The following is a 15,906-nucleotide window of genomic DNA, read 5'->3' as shown; positions in this document are numbered from 1 at the left end:
AATGGGAGCAATTAAGTTCACAATGACGTCTTAAATTAGGCGGTCAATCAAAACAGAATGAACGTACAGTGAAAAGCAATAAAACGAATAAACAACAAAAACCTTGAACCAAAGGCAAACAAGACTTTTTTTTTTTAGCCCGAATTTTTTTTTTTTAAAACACGGCCCATCTTGTCTAAATAAGAACACAGAAAACAAATATGCACACAGATGGGTGAACCGCCTATACTTATTTAATTGCCACCGTAGGGACATTTGCACGCCGTTTAAAATTACATGAAGTCGCTCGAAATATAAGAACCGATTTTTAGGGTTTCACCTCGAATATTAGTGCCCTTTTAGCTAAATTAGGCTTTTCACCAATGTTTTTATTTTAAACTTTACTATTTTCTAGCCAAAATGCTTTACTTTAAAAACATTTTGGAAAAACCTGCTCCATCCATTTGTTATAGAAGAAAAAATGCTATTGGCAATGGTGTTGCTATTCGAAAACGTTCGCCTCAGAAATTGCATGTTGTTTGCCAGCTGGTGGTCCGCTCATCCGAACCACCCGCAACATTACAGTCCACGTTCCTGTTGTAGAAGACGCGGTACTTGTATCGCCTCACCAGCTTCATCATGACGCGCTTGGCGCGCTGCTTACGTAGGTCCGAACTTATGACGTCACGGCAAGCCCGCTGGAAGCTGGCCGGGCGCCGGAAAGAGGTTCCCTGCGTGTTGCTCCTGGTGGGCTTCCGCGAGAGGTTTCGGGAGAACTTTTGGCTCAGATTGTCAAAGGAGCGACTGTGAAGGAGACCGGGAACTTCCATCTGATCCTTGGGCTGCTCCTGCTCTTCTATCGGAGTCTTGCAGCAGCAGGAGCGCAGAAGCCTGTAGTCAAAGAACAAAGGGTTTAAATTAAATAACTATCGCGATTAAATAGCAATCTTGACACAGTAATAATTTTAAAACCCACACAGAAGTAGGTATCATTTTGAACGTTTGGAGTAGCCCTTTATTCATTTTCAATAACAGGAGCGCAAAAGCCTGTAGTCAAAGAACAAATGATGTTAAAGCCGCGATGAAATAACAGTTCTGGCACTTAGTAAGAATTTTTAAACGCATAGGTATCAGTTCGAACGTTTGGGATAGCTCTTTATTCTTTTACAATAGCAGGAGGCAACAGCAGCCTGTCGTCAGTAACGTCGTATGACAATAAGAGTTATACGACGTTTTTTGAAGCCGCTGTTAAATAACAATCTTAATTGACACTTAGTAAAAAATTTAAAACCCACAAAGAAGTAGGTTTGAACATTTTTGCATTTTGAACATTTTGAATAAATTGAATTTCATATAAATGTCTGTCGTCCAGAACAATAGGAGTTTTACAACGATTTTTTAAGTCGCGATTTAACAATAACTTTAACACTTAGTAAGAATTTTAAAACCCACACAGAAGTAGGTATCATTTAGAACGTTTGGAGTAGCTCTTTATTTATTTTCAAAAACAGGAGCGTAGCAGCCTTTCGTCATGAACAAAGGGAGTTTCACGAGGCAACAGCCTGTCATCAGTAAAAGGGAGTTGAAGCCGCGATCAAATAGCTTTTTTGACACTTGGTAAGAATTTTAAAACCCATATAGAAGTACTTTGGAACACTATATACGGATCTGTTCATAAGTTTAATGGTGAAAATAACGGCCCAAATAGACATAAAAAGCGACATGCTTTATTGTTCAAACGTTTCGGCAAATGCTCATGCCAACATCAGTGATAAAGCATGTCGCTTTTTATGTCTATTTGGGCCGTTATTTTCACCATTAAACATACAGAAGTAGGCATCAAGTTTAACACTTTGTGCATATTTTGAAGTTTGTAGTAAAACGCAATAATCACATCAAAACCTATACAGAAGTAAGCATTTTGAACGTTTGGAATAACTCTTTATTCATTTTCAATTACAGGAACGCAGCAGCCCGTCTTAGGACACAAAGGGTGTTAAAGCGGCGATTAAATAGCAATTTTTACACTTGTTAAGAATTTTAAAACCCATTCAGAAGTAGGTATCAGTTTGACCGTTTCGAACAAATTGCAGCAACAGGAGCGCAGTAGCCTGTCGTCAAGATTTAGAGCCGTTTTACGACGTTTTATGAAGTCGCGATTTAACAATAATTTTAACACTTTGGGGCATAATTTGAAGGTTGTAGTAAAACGCAATAACAAAGCCCATAAAGAAGTAGGTAGCATTTTTGAACGTTTGGAATAACTCTTTATTCATTTTCAATTACAGAAACGCAACAGCCTGTCGTCATGAACAAAGGGAGTTAAAGCCACGATGAAATAACAATTTTGACACTTGGTAAGAATTTTAAAACCGAAAAACAGGTAGGTATTATTTTGAACGTTTGGAATAGCTATTTACTAAATTTCAATAGCAAGAGGCAGCAGCCTCTCGTCAATAACAACGAGAGTTATACGACGTTTTTTGAAGCCGCGATAACAGTTTGACACTCAGTAAGAATTTTAATACCCACACAGAAGTAGGTATCATTTTGAACTTTTGGAATAACTCTTTATTCATTCTCAATAGCAGGAGGCAGCAGCCTGTCGCTGTAATAATCAGAGTTATATGACTTTTTTTGAAGCACCGATTTAACACTAATTTTAACACTTTGGGGTATAATTTGAAGGCTGTAGTAAAACGCAATAATCACATCAAAACCTATAAAGAAGTAAGCATTTTGAACGTTTGGAATAGCTCTTTATTCATTTTCAATTACAGGAACGCAACAGCCTGTCGTCGTTCATTTTTAATAGCACGAAGCAGAATAAAGATAAAAAAACTCACTTTTTAATTGCGCTGAAGGTCTCGGCGGCGCGGTACGGGTTCGGGATAAGATTCATGGGCGGGGGCCGAACCACTTCGCGTCGGATAAAGCGAATCCACATGGCAGTGCGGTGGAACTTCCATTCGTTTTCCTCGTTCTGACTCGTGTCTTCGTAGGTCTTTGCCATCATGGCGATCAACATGTTGATCAGCACAAGGATGGCGGAAATGTGGTAAGCGGCCAGCAGAACTCGTCCGCTCGCTTCGGTAACCGGCTGCTGACCGAGAAGAGACAACTTGGTAAGATCAACCTGGCCGAAAATAGCCCAGAAAAGAGATAAAAGCGACTGTGAGATGGTTGAGAATCCAACGTCTATTTGCTTGCAAGTGTTCGATGGTGTTGATGTTGTAAGGTTGGCAGTCGCGTTTATAAAGGTCTGGTTCATATAGGTTTGGTTGAACAATGATCCTGTTGTTCGACAGGGAAGCTGCTTTCCTGGAACCGTCCCGTAAAACCAGTAAAGCTCGCTGAGTCCGAGTCCGAATGAGAAGATGACAAGAGCGAAGATGAGAAGAAAATGCATGATGTTGGTCATCATCCTGGCCAGGGAGACCTGCAGGGGCCCGAGGGTGCGGTCGGCCCGGCCCATTCCCAGAATTCGCAGGAAGCAGAAGACGTAAGCCCAGGCGAGGAAGACTTCGGACATGAGACGAGGTTCGTAGCGAGTCCACTTCGGCCTTGGAGTCATCTTTGGAGATCTCCCATACTGGGCGTAGTCGATTACTCTGCGAGGTATAAGGCAAGAACGCGCATCAAAAAGAGCTCCTCTGCTTGATACCAACAAGTAATTGTAATATTTTTTTTAATAGTTTTGCTGAGATGTCAGATTATTATGACCATACTGGATGAAGCCGATTATTTCGCAAGATGAAAGAGAAGAAAGTGATTATTTTTTTTTTATTAAAAAGCGATTTATTATTTTTTTCTATAGTTTTGGTTAAAACTACCGCAGTACAACTACGCCAAGAAGATTCTTTAAAATGCGACGTTGCAAACTTTGTTAAACTTTTACGTTAGAGAAAAGTTACTCACAACGAAAAAGCCGCATTACAAAAACTTTTTTAACTGATTACATTTAAAAAGCCTTAATTGTTGCGTTGTTTACATCAAACGCTGCTTCCACAGTAGATAGGGTCAGGAAATCACATTCGCGGTAGGTTTTATTTAGACAATAATTTATTTATTAAAATGTCAAACACCGTAATTTACTAAAACGTCAAAAGTTGTAAGTATGCGCGAGTTTCATATTTATGACAGGGCAAATCTACAAATCGACTATACCCTGAAGGTTTAGGCATCGACTGACTTTTTACTGTACTGATGATAACAACCGGACAATTGGTTTTCGAGTCCAGCTCCCATCAGTTAAGTTAGTTATACTTTTTCGTTTTATAGCAGTTTAACACCTGAATTTAATAAAATACGGAAAAGATTCGTTTAATAAAAATACGGAAAAGATTCATGCGCATTGCGAAAATACCCTCAGTTCAACCTGAACTTGAAACTCCCACCTGAAAATAATTGCAACAGTGAAAAAGGTTAGCTGAGCAATGTCGTTCCAATTCCATGCGTCGGAAAAGTACTTCTTAAATCCGCGGTTAAAACATTCCTGGAATTCCTGAAAGAGCTTTCCCAGTATCCAAAGCAGCAACATGTACTCCAAGGGAGTCGGTGGAGATCCTAAAATATGCAGTTATTTACTGCGGTGTTTCTAAACCACTAAATTTCTTCACTCAACTTTTTTCATCAAACATTAGAAATTGGCGTGAATTCGTCTGGATCAATCTTATTATCAAACCACATACTACTGCCTTTTGCGGCCAAACTAACTTAACGGTCCGCTTAATTTCAAGAAGCGACCCATTGAGAAACACTGGTTACGGTATAAGAATGGTCGATAGGTATACTTAAAATTTCCAAAACGTCATATGTTATTCCGATACTGATAAAATACTAGAATGGTTTTATTTAGATAAGCATGGTTAATAGGCAGGGCTGGATTAACAATTAGACAAAATAAGCACGTGCTTGGTGCACTGCAGACACATATACATGTAGAGCACCAAGTTTTAAATGCTTAGGACAGTAATTCTTAACGTACGTTGTATGGCTTACGCTTTGCGGCACCCCGACTGGGATTTTCGTTGAGTATTTACTAAAATGTCAGCAAAAATCTCATTAAGTACATTTTTACTGATTAAATCTACAGAATGAGTGTCACTTACCGAGGTAGTCCCGTTTCATAGACTTGCTGACGACGTTGGCAAAAATACAAACGATAAAAGTGATTTCGGAAACCATGTGACAACCAAAAGAGATGATGGGTAGAGTCAGCAAGCCTGAAAAAACAAAGTCGACCTTTTTTACTTTGGACTAGGGATTTTTGAACTGAGGTCACCTTGGGGGTCTGTGAACTAGTTTTAGGGGCGTCAATGAACTAGTTCTAGGGGGTCTGTGAACTAGTTTTAGGTGATCCGTCAACTAGTTTTAGGGGGGTCCGTGAACTAGATTTGGGGGTCTGTGAACTAGTTTTGGGGGTCTGTGAACTGGTTTTAGGGGTCTGTGAACTGGTTTTGGGCGTCTGTGAACTGGTTTTGGGCGTCTGTGAACTGGTTTTGGGGGTCTGTGAACTAGTTTTGGGGGTCCGTGATCTAGTTTTAGGGGGTCTGTGAACTAGTTTTAGGGGTCTGTGAACTGGTTTTAGGGGCGTCAATGAACTAGTTCTAGGGGGTCTGTGAACTAGTTTTAGGTGATCCGTCAACTAGTTTTAGGGGGGTCCGTGAACTAGATTTGGGGGTCTGTGAACTAGTTTTGGGGGTCTGTGAACTGGTTTTAGGGGTCTGTGAACTGGTTTTGGGCGTCTGTGAACTGGTTTTGGGCGTCTGTGAACTGGTTTTGGGGGTCTGTGAACTAGTTTTGGGGGTCCGTGATCTAGTTTTAGGGGGTCTGTGAACTAGTTTTAGGGGTCTGTGAACTGGTTTTGGGGGTCTGTGAACTAATTTGAAGAGTCTGTGAACTAGTTTTGGGGGTCCGTGATCTAGTTTTGGGCGTCCGTGAACTAATTTTGGGGGGTACATGAAAGTCTGTTGGAATAGTAGTGTATAATTAATCATTATATCAAAGTAAAAAGTTCAATTAAAAATAAAAAGGGGTTTGTACTGAATTTATTTACACTCCATTGCACTTTCACACTTCTAGACCCGAAATCCACAGGTTTATTAAGTATATATTTTTATTTTATGCCGTCTTTTTTTAATTTTCTTGTCTACCGTGGTCCACGAGAAGCAAACAAAGTTAACAAAGTCTAATAAACTAAGTCTAACAAAGGCCCATACAGATATAAGTAGCATTTTGTGACCATTTCACAAAATCCTATATACCAACTACTATATGGACTGAGATATCTGTTGCTCGCCAATCTAACACCTCCAGCCATTGAGTTAATAGCAATTTAACAAGGTTGTGATTAGTTAACCAGTGGTATAATGCCTTAAGTAACTAACTTGACTTAACTAAAGTTCACTTAAGTCAATGGTTTAAAATCAGTTGACTTGACTCCAGTCCTTGAACAATGACTTGACTAGGACTAAAATCATTTCGGTAAATAAAAAATTAAGTAAAGTTTTCGCATTTTTTCAACTTTGACATGTAGCCTACAACGGTGTTTTTTGACTTTTACTTAATTTGTCCAAAATAACTTGGCCCAGACTTGAGGCATTCTAAAAAGTCTTATTTTAGCACACTTAAATAAACACTTACTTCCCAGCTTTGAACTCGGCGCGATCAAATAACACAGCGAAAAGAAGGGAAAAAGAAGTCCAAGAATCATTTGCATGAAAACCCGTTTAACGACCCCGCCTCGGCGCAGGAAAGGCACGTATCTGTATCTCAGGTAGGTCAAAGAAAGCTGCAAATATAAACGCCCAGGTGTATTAAACTACGTGAACGCTTGCTTTAAATTATTTATTTTCCTAAGCAAACAAATTTCGAAAATGACTCATAAATACGGATGTCCGATAATATCGGATCGGAGCCGATACCCGATTCTACAGTATTTACTTTTTAAGCCAATGACCTGACTTGAAATTTAAATTGCTCTGTTAAAGACTGGGACTGGGACCTGGCATGAGTTTTCAATACAAAAAAAAACAATCAAAGATCAAATTATCAAACTCGAAACGGTGCATTCCAATTTGTACTGCACACTTTGCAATTACAAAATAGTTCTATCGGTTTAACATTGTTATAATGTGATAGTATTTAATCAAGGTTTTGGAAACAAATGAAACACCGTAGCATGGAATTATAACTCATGGATTCTAGTGGAATTGTTGTATTGAAAATTACTTGACTGAAGCTCAAGTCACTTCGAAAATACGTGTTCACACCACTGCGCCGTAATCATAACCAGGGGTGTCCAACACAAACTTGCCAGTTTTGATCTTAAAACTTCTTCCCGTGCCAAAGTTTCGTAACTTGATCGTTTTAATATTAAAAGCGCTTTTTTAGAAACAGTAAAATCGTTTATTCACACATGAAAAACATTTGTTTATTTAATAAAGCAACCGTTCATTAACCAAACTGCATCTTTGCGAACGTTTGTTTTCAGCCAAACTTTGAAGATAGATTGTCCTTAAGCTGTATAGTAGAAATGCTCATTAGGCCTACTGCATCTAAGTGACTGTCGGTGAGCTGACTTTTGCTTTTTCACACCAAGTTATATAATTATGTGAATGCTATAGCTTCATGTACAGTATAATAATGTAATAATTTTAGAAGTAATTGTTGGTGGTCGTGATTGCCGCGACTGTTTTATACTGGTAATTAGCTGTATAACACATTTAGTAGTTTTGGCAAAAAGCTTAACAAATTTGGCATTTGTTCACAACTGGCTGAATAACAAATTTAGTATTTTGGGGGCTTTTGTGCCATTTTTTAAGGTCGAGTGCCACATTTAGCACGCGTGCCGCGTGTTGGACAACCCTGTCATAAACGAAATAACTCAATTTAACCGAAGGTAAAACTTAACCGAACTCGTGATCTAACCCAGTGTTTCCTAATCAGGGTAATGGTTCACTCAAGGGTGAATAAAATATTTGCAGGAGTGAACCAACCAAAAGGGGTGAGTAAGGGTGAACCGTCAGAAATGGATGATAGCTTGCGAAAAAATTTAAGTCAATTTGTGCTGTTATAAATAGACGAGATAGTTTTTTTCATATCATGAGACAAGGGTGAATGAAATCTGAAGATAGATGCTAGGTGAACAAAACTAAAAAAGTTTAAGAAGCACTGTAATTATTACCTGTGAGTTGGGGTGCGTGACAAACTTCATGAGGCGCTCGGTGCTCGCCCGATCCAGAAGTTCCAGTCTCACCCCGACCTTATCCCTGGTCGTGGAGCCGTCAGCGAACGCCTGAAGGGCCTGGCGGTCCGTGGCGAAAGTCTGGAAGTCGTATTGAAAAAGCTGAGCCAGTTCTTCGGACGACCGTATCTTGATATAAAATGGAATTGCTCATTTATACGCACTAATAAAAATAGGTTACATGGTGTTCCAACTTTTGTTTAAAGAAAGGGCCATTTTGCGTTCTTTTAAGGCGAAAAAGTGTGCTATTTTAATTATACATTATTATCATGAAGAATGGATAGAAATGGAATATCTATTATTATAATACCAGTGTTTTAGCACATTGATGCCGAGCACTCAATTGACTGTTAAGGTAGTCTAATCTGTTTTCGTGCATTTTGGTTAAAACCTTTATTTTTCATCACAAACAGATACGATGTGAAATATTATTTTGTCGTATTTTTTCGTAAAAAGGCCTTTTTTATTTTATAAAATCACACAAATCAATTTTTCCAAGGTAGTTTATTATCATCAGGACTACATACAGAACCAATTATTACAATAGAAGTGTTATTAACACTTTAATTTCATGCACAGCATTAGGCTACCTGTACATACAGGGCTATATTTCTTCGAAATGTCGTGTCTTCAACAAAATGCATTGTTTTCGGAATGACAAATAAAGATTTATTAGGACTAAAAATGGCGGGGAACTACTGTTTTAAAGTTTCGAATTTGTGTTGAATTCGAACACAGTTTTCACCTTATATTTTCGGTTATGGTCGGTATGCTTAACAAACCGTTATGAGTTTTATTTCACCTGATCTAGAAGTGAGCACATGTAGTTTTCAATCTGGTTCTTGAGCCTCTGGTAAAAATCGCTGTATTCCTGTTCCAGCAATGCGTTCTCTTTAATAGCGCGAATCTGACTAATGCAGAATTGCATTGGGTTCTTGCTGTACACCTGCAAAGGTATAATAATTAAAGTAAGCATTATAGGCTTTTTAGATGTGTGACAAACGACCGACCAATCGATCAATATTTTACTTATTTATCCAGATTTCTCGCAACTTGGAAGTTTCTGTGGAAGGCACGGTAAAAACAGAAGCTTTATCCAACAAATTTGAATTTTGTAGACCTCTCGCGGCATCTAAGCAAACCAACCGTTGCATCAAAAGCTGGCCAATAATAAAAAATTGGCTCGTCTTCGATTGTTGATATTTCTATTCAAGTGCTATGTTTTTCACTACAGAGTCGAATAATTGTTGTACTATTGACAAAATATTTACACTATTGACATGAAAACTAAGAGAATAAACACATTTATGATCCCATCACAGAGTATCAATTGAGAAGAAAGTTCCAAATTTATTATTAGAATGGGAAGGTGTAGAGGGCAACTCAACAAACTAAACTCGTGCCACACAAAGGCCTTTTCGAAAAATGTATGATTTTTTTGCAAAACGGTTGTGTTTTACGCAGCTAGCCTTTTTCGAGTCTATATGTGGACCAATGTGTTTCAACAGTTGTTTAGTTATTATCTTTTTAGCAGTCCCAATTAGGAAAATTAAATCATTTACTTGTGTAAAAAAAACGTAATATTATATTAAGCTTAAGCCAGTTTTTCTTAAATCCTAATAAAATATAAATTATTTGTTTTATTTTTAAACAGCCAATACGTCTGTCATACATGCAGCCCAGTGGCGTAGCCAGCCGAAAATTTTTTTTTCCAAAAAGTTTTTGTTTAGCTTTTGTCGCTGTATTAACTGCCGTAACGAAGACAAATAACATGGCCCCTCAGCACCCCCCCTGGCTACGCCTATGATACAGCTCCGCATAACGTGAAAAAGAAAAATTAGGCTTTTTAATTCAAAATTTGTCAGGGAAAATATTTTTACAATTAACGTCTGCCAATAACGCTACATATTTTAGAGAGATCAATAGTTTTAGTGCACTTTACGACAGACCACTGTATCTGTATACTTAGCTTTAAACCTACAGAAAAATAATACAACATTTTGCCAATATTGAAGTCCCAATTTTTACACTTAAATACTAGTAGCTAAATAATAACGCATGCACCAAGTGATAACAAAGTATGCCTCCTTACCTCTGACCAAAATGTAATGTAAGCAGGGCTGCTTCGCGCGCTGCAAATTAACCGACGCTCATTGGCTGATTCCCAGGCCAGTCGAATCCCATCCGCCCACTCAACGGGTTTCTGAAAAGAGCAATTGATCACGTGACGTGTATATGCTTTTTTGTCTTGTACGCTCGCCCTTGTAAACTTTACATGCCTTTATTTGTTGTACTCTATATTTTTAACTTACGACTGAATACTTATTTCTAGTTTAACACATATATGCTTTATTTAAGTCATACCACTGTACTTCTTACTTAAGAGACTGCCCGTTGCATTTAAAAGTTAGGTTGAATCAGCGTACGCTTCATAAACGCTTTATGTTTTATTTAAGCTCAACAGTTACATGTTTTACACAAGTTGTTCCGAATTTTTTTAAGGCTACCCCAATTTCGCCCGCTCTACATAACTTTAAATGCTGTTTGAACTTACCGCCGATATAACTAAATTACCCCCACTTTTAAAACAATAACTTTATATTGGCAACATTAATGTAAAAGTTATCAAATCTACTTTGTAAAATTCAAAACACACTAACTTTTGCATGTAGGTACATCATTTGTCCATGTTTTTCCCCCACTACTTTGTAAAGTAGGGTGGCCTTCTAGTGAATAACCATCCTTGCAAGTAAACTCACAAACTGAACCAGTTTTCATCTCCAATGAACAAGACATTAATCCATTTTCAGGGGCATTTATATCACTGCAGATGGGGCTTTTATATCACTGCCCTTGTATGTACTTTTAACCGAAGCCTGCTCGTTGTGGCCTGTACTCTTTAGTTAAGTTAAATCGGTGAACGTTCCCCAACAGTTACTTGTTTTACACAGGTGATTTCCAACTTTTATCAAACCCAAAATTTTACAAAACTTCAAACTGGGTGACTTAAGCCTATTTAGGGAAAAGTTCATTTATTAGCAAGGGGAATAGTTGATTCGTATCAAAGACGTTATTTCTGTTAGAATAGCCTAAAATAAAACAACTTTTAGGTTACGACATATAGTCTGTTTTAACGTATTACCTGTAAGAACTTACACGTAACATATTTGTTTAAACAGAAAGCTAAAGCGGAGTAATTTCAACTAACATTCATACGTTTTCCATTTGGTATCATTTAATTGGTATCTGCCTTGACACTAAAGTCAAAAACTATCAACCAACCACACGTATCTGTTACTCATAGTTGTGAATCGTATCTCTCCTATATAGAAAAATTAAATTTTCATTATGACATCAATTTGTTGGAACTTTTTAAAGTTATATAGGTGACGTAATTAATAGGAAACTAGTAGTAAGCTTTATTTACTTTTGTTAGTTGCCTGCAATTTTTTAGGTTTATTAAATATAAAATTTGTGTTGTTCAATATGTCGCCCGAGTCGTATTTGAACAAAAATCCAAGTTAAACATAGCAAAGTTAAACATATATCACCACGTTTACAAAAAACCAAACCCCATCAGTCATTGCAGTGAGAAAATCAGATAAAACGTTGGGAATATCCCGGCCGGTAATTCGGCCACGATTTTGCTGAGTGTACAGTATTAACTCTACGTCGTGAGTTTCATAACTCCTTTTAAAGAAGCGAAGTTGTTTATTCTATAAAAAGCAGGAAGTCGCAAGTCACTTCGTTATCTGAGCCTTTTGCTAGTTGGAACTTTCCAGCCAAAACAAAGCGGAACCTTAAAGTCTACACCCGCGTGTGCATGTCCTGTTTTTGCGTTAAATGTATGAGCGTATAGATGACTTGCTATGACAGAGGTAGCCAACCAGTCAAAAATCAAGAGACATATTTCTTACTTGGTTTACCGCGAAGAGCCGCAAGTTATACATAGGAAGAAATGAATATAACCGTGTTTTTTCATCACTTACACAATACACATATACCAATGCTCAGCTGGATATAATATATTTTGAACACCAAGGTCTTTCTTTTGAATTACAGGATTTTTTAAATAAACGCCATAACCACTGCAAGATAAACGTCGACCTAAACTCCTGATCAGTAATAAAATGGTGGTTTAGCAAAGCTGGTAATTCAGGTCAGATAAAATTTATAGATGTTCAAAAATAATGACACGTTATTTAAAGAAGATAATTGACATTGCATTGGCGGCGAAACATATTTAATAGTGTCTGACCTAAACTATTAGCTTTGGTAGACTCTGCCGCTGTAGACATATACGATTTATTATATTTGATATTCCGAAACGTACCATTAATATTTAGGCAAAAATCAAGTCACATGTTTGCAAACTGTCGTGAAACGCAAAGCGTCTTTATGCTCATAAGATTTCCCAAACTTGGCTTCGATATGATGGAAAGTTAACACGTTTCGCGGTGAAATAAATTAAGCACACGATAATTGACATCAGACACCCTTAAAACTCAAATTCAACCCAAACGTAAGAGCCGCATAAAACAGGTTAAATGTGGGTCACCCATGTACTATCGCAATGCTTCAATTAACAACAAAAGTAAGGCCAGGTGTAGTCTTTGCGTTGCAAATAAAGATATTCTAAACACATGTACCTTGATAATGAATTGCAAAGCCAAAAAGTTCAAGTTAATCGACGTCATTCTGAATAGGACGTTTCGATACGAGCTTGTATATATAAGACCGTTTTGGCTTTGCAATTCATTATCAAGCTATATTCCAAGCTGTTGTTTTATATTTATATGAGATCTGCGTATGTATGATTTCCTCTTGACATAATTTCAATTTGTTATTTTCACTCAGATTTAACTTGTCTTGTAAGCATCAAGGTCTGTCGCAGTAATGAACAAGCGTGAAAGTATGCGCAATAACCCCAAAGGACCCCAAGGCCGACCCTTTACCCCGATTGTCAGTTCTAAAAACGTCTGATAAAACAGGATTTTCATTAGTTTTTTTTATTCAATTGATGCTCAAGTCTGTACAGGCTTTAACATTTATTCTTGGTCTATCTACAACATCCAGTTTTTTGATAAAATACCAACCCAAAAACGCTAGTTAGTTTCGTAAGATCAAGTGTTTTCATGTTTTATCCAACGTAAATTTTGATTGTTGGTATCCATATTGATGCTCAAGTAACAATAATGTCGAAATCGATGGGACAGAAAACCGTTGACAGTGTCAAGTGATGGCCAAAATTTTTGTGACCGGCAAAAGTTTTGCTGTCAATTCGCCACTCAGAGTTTCTGAAGTAGTACGTCATAGTCCACGTTACTCAAAGAAAATTCCCGCAAAGTATTGACAAAATGACTTCATGTAACGAAACTGTAATGAAAGCATAACCCGCCCGCCCAATAAACTCAAAGCGTCATACCAAGTGTCGGAATAACCATTAGTATAAGGCTATAGCCTTAGGCCCTTGAAAAAGTCGGCCCTTACGATTTCAATTTGTCAAGTATGTATTTTTTATTGCTTTTTGTAGCTTGGTTTGCACAAATAGGCCCTTCTCTAGTAAACAGCCTTAGGCCTACAATACCCTTAAACCGGTCCTGGTCGTACCGGTGGATTTCGATTTATGCGCATTATAAGAACAGCTTGACTACATGTAAACAAAACACCTTTTTGCTTAACTTCGGCTATATAGTTGAGTAGTTTTTAAATTTCACTCCCACTTTTAAGTAGAAATTCTGAGTTTGATCCAATAACCTAAAGCAGCGCATATATATGCTCAACTGTGTTTTGGGAAGCTGCTGCTTCCTAACGTGAGGTGAAAGTAGATTTTTCTAACCCGAAAGTTAAAATTGTTTTACAGATGACGTCACAAAGCTATATACGTCATAATGCTTGGTGTTACATACTACTACTAACATACTACTAACAAACATATTTAAACTCTTGCTTTGTTTCTATCCATATTTTGTGGCAGGTTAAGTCATAGGACACCCCTATAAGTGAATTGTCGTAACCTTATTTTAAACTTCATTTTTATTGAAAATGCAATCCGTGTGAGAATACAAATAGAGACAGATTTGTATCGATGTAGCACATCAATATCCAACTAAAATCCTATAGTTTTTTAGAGACATTTAAGAAGAAATGGCGCGTTTCACCATTATTTTACACGCACTGTCTTAAGCTTACCGGTAGCTGATGTCCGTGCTGATAGAAGAGCCTAAGCGCCGCGTAGTTATTGCAGGAGGCGGCGAACATCATGGGTGTGATGCCCACGGGGAAGTAATAGTTCTCTCCCTTGATCTTCGTGGCCAGACAGTTGTCGTGCGCTAGAATCACCTCGATTCCAGCGATGAAGTTGGACTGGATGGCGTGGAAGACGCAGTCCGCAACCCGGATCTAAAGTACAGCAAAGGAAAATGATTCCAGGACGAAACGAAACATTTGCTAAATATAATTCCGGCGAAATGACACAAGGTAAAGAAAAATAACCTAGGATCGAAATGACGCGACAACGCAATGAAACCATTAAAAATACACTAACGCTATGTTGACACCATCTCCAAACGATACCACTGCGGAATGGCACACTTGCTCAAATCCATAACTGCTAGACAAAAAAATCTAAACACTGCTTTTTGAAAATAAATAAAAAGCTACAACATGAAATTACCCCACACCGATTTGACCACGGTTTGCCTCCAATCCAGTAGCAAATTATGTGGAAGTAATTCAGTTACGGAATTGAGACTTAATCTTGTTATCTAAAATAACCAGATCTCTGCTCCGAGCTGTAAAATATATGCTTCACACTAATTCTAAGACCAAGAACGGCTCTGATCCCTCATTATTTTGTTGTTCCGCCTAAACTACGTATTTTCAATTTAACCTAATTATAATTTTGTTTAACTTCGTAAAAAATACTAACAACAATTGATTGCAATTTTCAGTGTTATTTTTGTGGAAGAGCAAGCAACATCAAAAAAGTACTTACTTTGTAATAAGAATATTAAAGTCCATACGAAAGAAGGTATCATTTTGAACGTTCGAATAACTTTTTATTCATTTTCAACATATTGGAAACGTTCAAAATGATACCTACTTCTTTATGGGCTTTGATATTCTTACTACGTCTTACTCCAACCTCTAACCATTATACTCCATACTTACTTTGTGCTTCATAAGAACTTCACAAACTACAGCGTCTCTGTTCTTAATGGCGACCCAAAGTGCCGATCGTTCCTGTTCGTCAGTGTAGTTCACGTTCAGCAGTAGTCTAGGGTTGGCTTTACTCATGCGTAACAAACTCCCCAGGTCCTTGGCGTTTCCCTGCTCGACCAGTTCCATGTAGTAAGTGTTGATGGTCTGTGGACTAAAAGTCCAGGTATTGTCTATTTAGAGCAGGGGTTCTTAAACTTTTTTTACCGCCGACCCCTAAATTTTTTAATTAAAAATGACGTAATAAATTGACGTAACAATTCAAATAGACTTTATAAATCTGCTGATTTCGGTCCAAAAATGTGAAAGTGAAATGGAGTCTATATATGATTCAGTGCAAAACCGTTTTATTTTTTATCAAAATGTTTTATTTAAAAAAATGATCACTTCTTAAATATACACTAATATTTCAAAGGCCTTGATGGACCCCTCAAAACTAGATCACGGACCCTCAAGGG

At 37.6% G+C, this 15,906-nt stretch overlaps 1 protein-coding gene across 1 annotated transcript; it reads right to left on the bottom strand.

The window, feature by feature from the left end:
* Positions 1 to 473: 473 nt before the first annotated feature.
* LOC146166565 (short transient receptor potential channel 4-like) lies at positions 474 to 15,592 on the bottom strand. The gene is made up of 11 exons (XM_083389914.1): positions 15,401 to 15,592; positions 14,420 to 14,629; positions 10,320 to 10,430; positions 9,030 to 9,173; positions 8,168 to 8,356; positions 6,625 to 6,772; positions 5,091 to 5,204; positions 4,377 to 4,545; positions 3,270 to 3,590; positions 2,826 to 3,212; positions 474 to 870 (listed from the first exon to the last, which is right to left on the bottom strand). The coding sequence occupies exons 1-11, from the start codon at positions 15,575 to 15,577 to the stop codon at positions 501 to 503; spliced, it is 2,340 nt and encodes a 779-aa protein (XP_083246040.1). The 5' UTR covers positions 15,578 to 15,592; the 3' UTR covers positions 474 to 500.
* Between the last annotated feature and the right edge of the window lie 314 nt (positions 15,593 to 15,906).

Source organism: Ascidiella aspersa, chromosome 1, assembly GCF_963924565.1.
Source record: "Ascidiella aspersa chromosome 1, kaAscAspe10.2, whole genome shotgun sequence".
Taxonomy (NCBI): Eukaryota; Metazoa; Chordata; class Ascidiacea; order Phlebobranchia; family Ascidiidae; genus Ascidiella; species Ascidiella aspersa.
The sequence above is the reverse complement of the archived record's forward strand: the minus strand, read 5'-3'. Positions and strand labels throughout refer to the sequence as shown.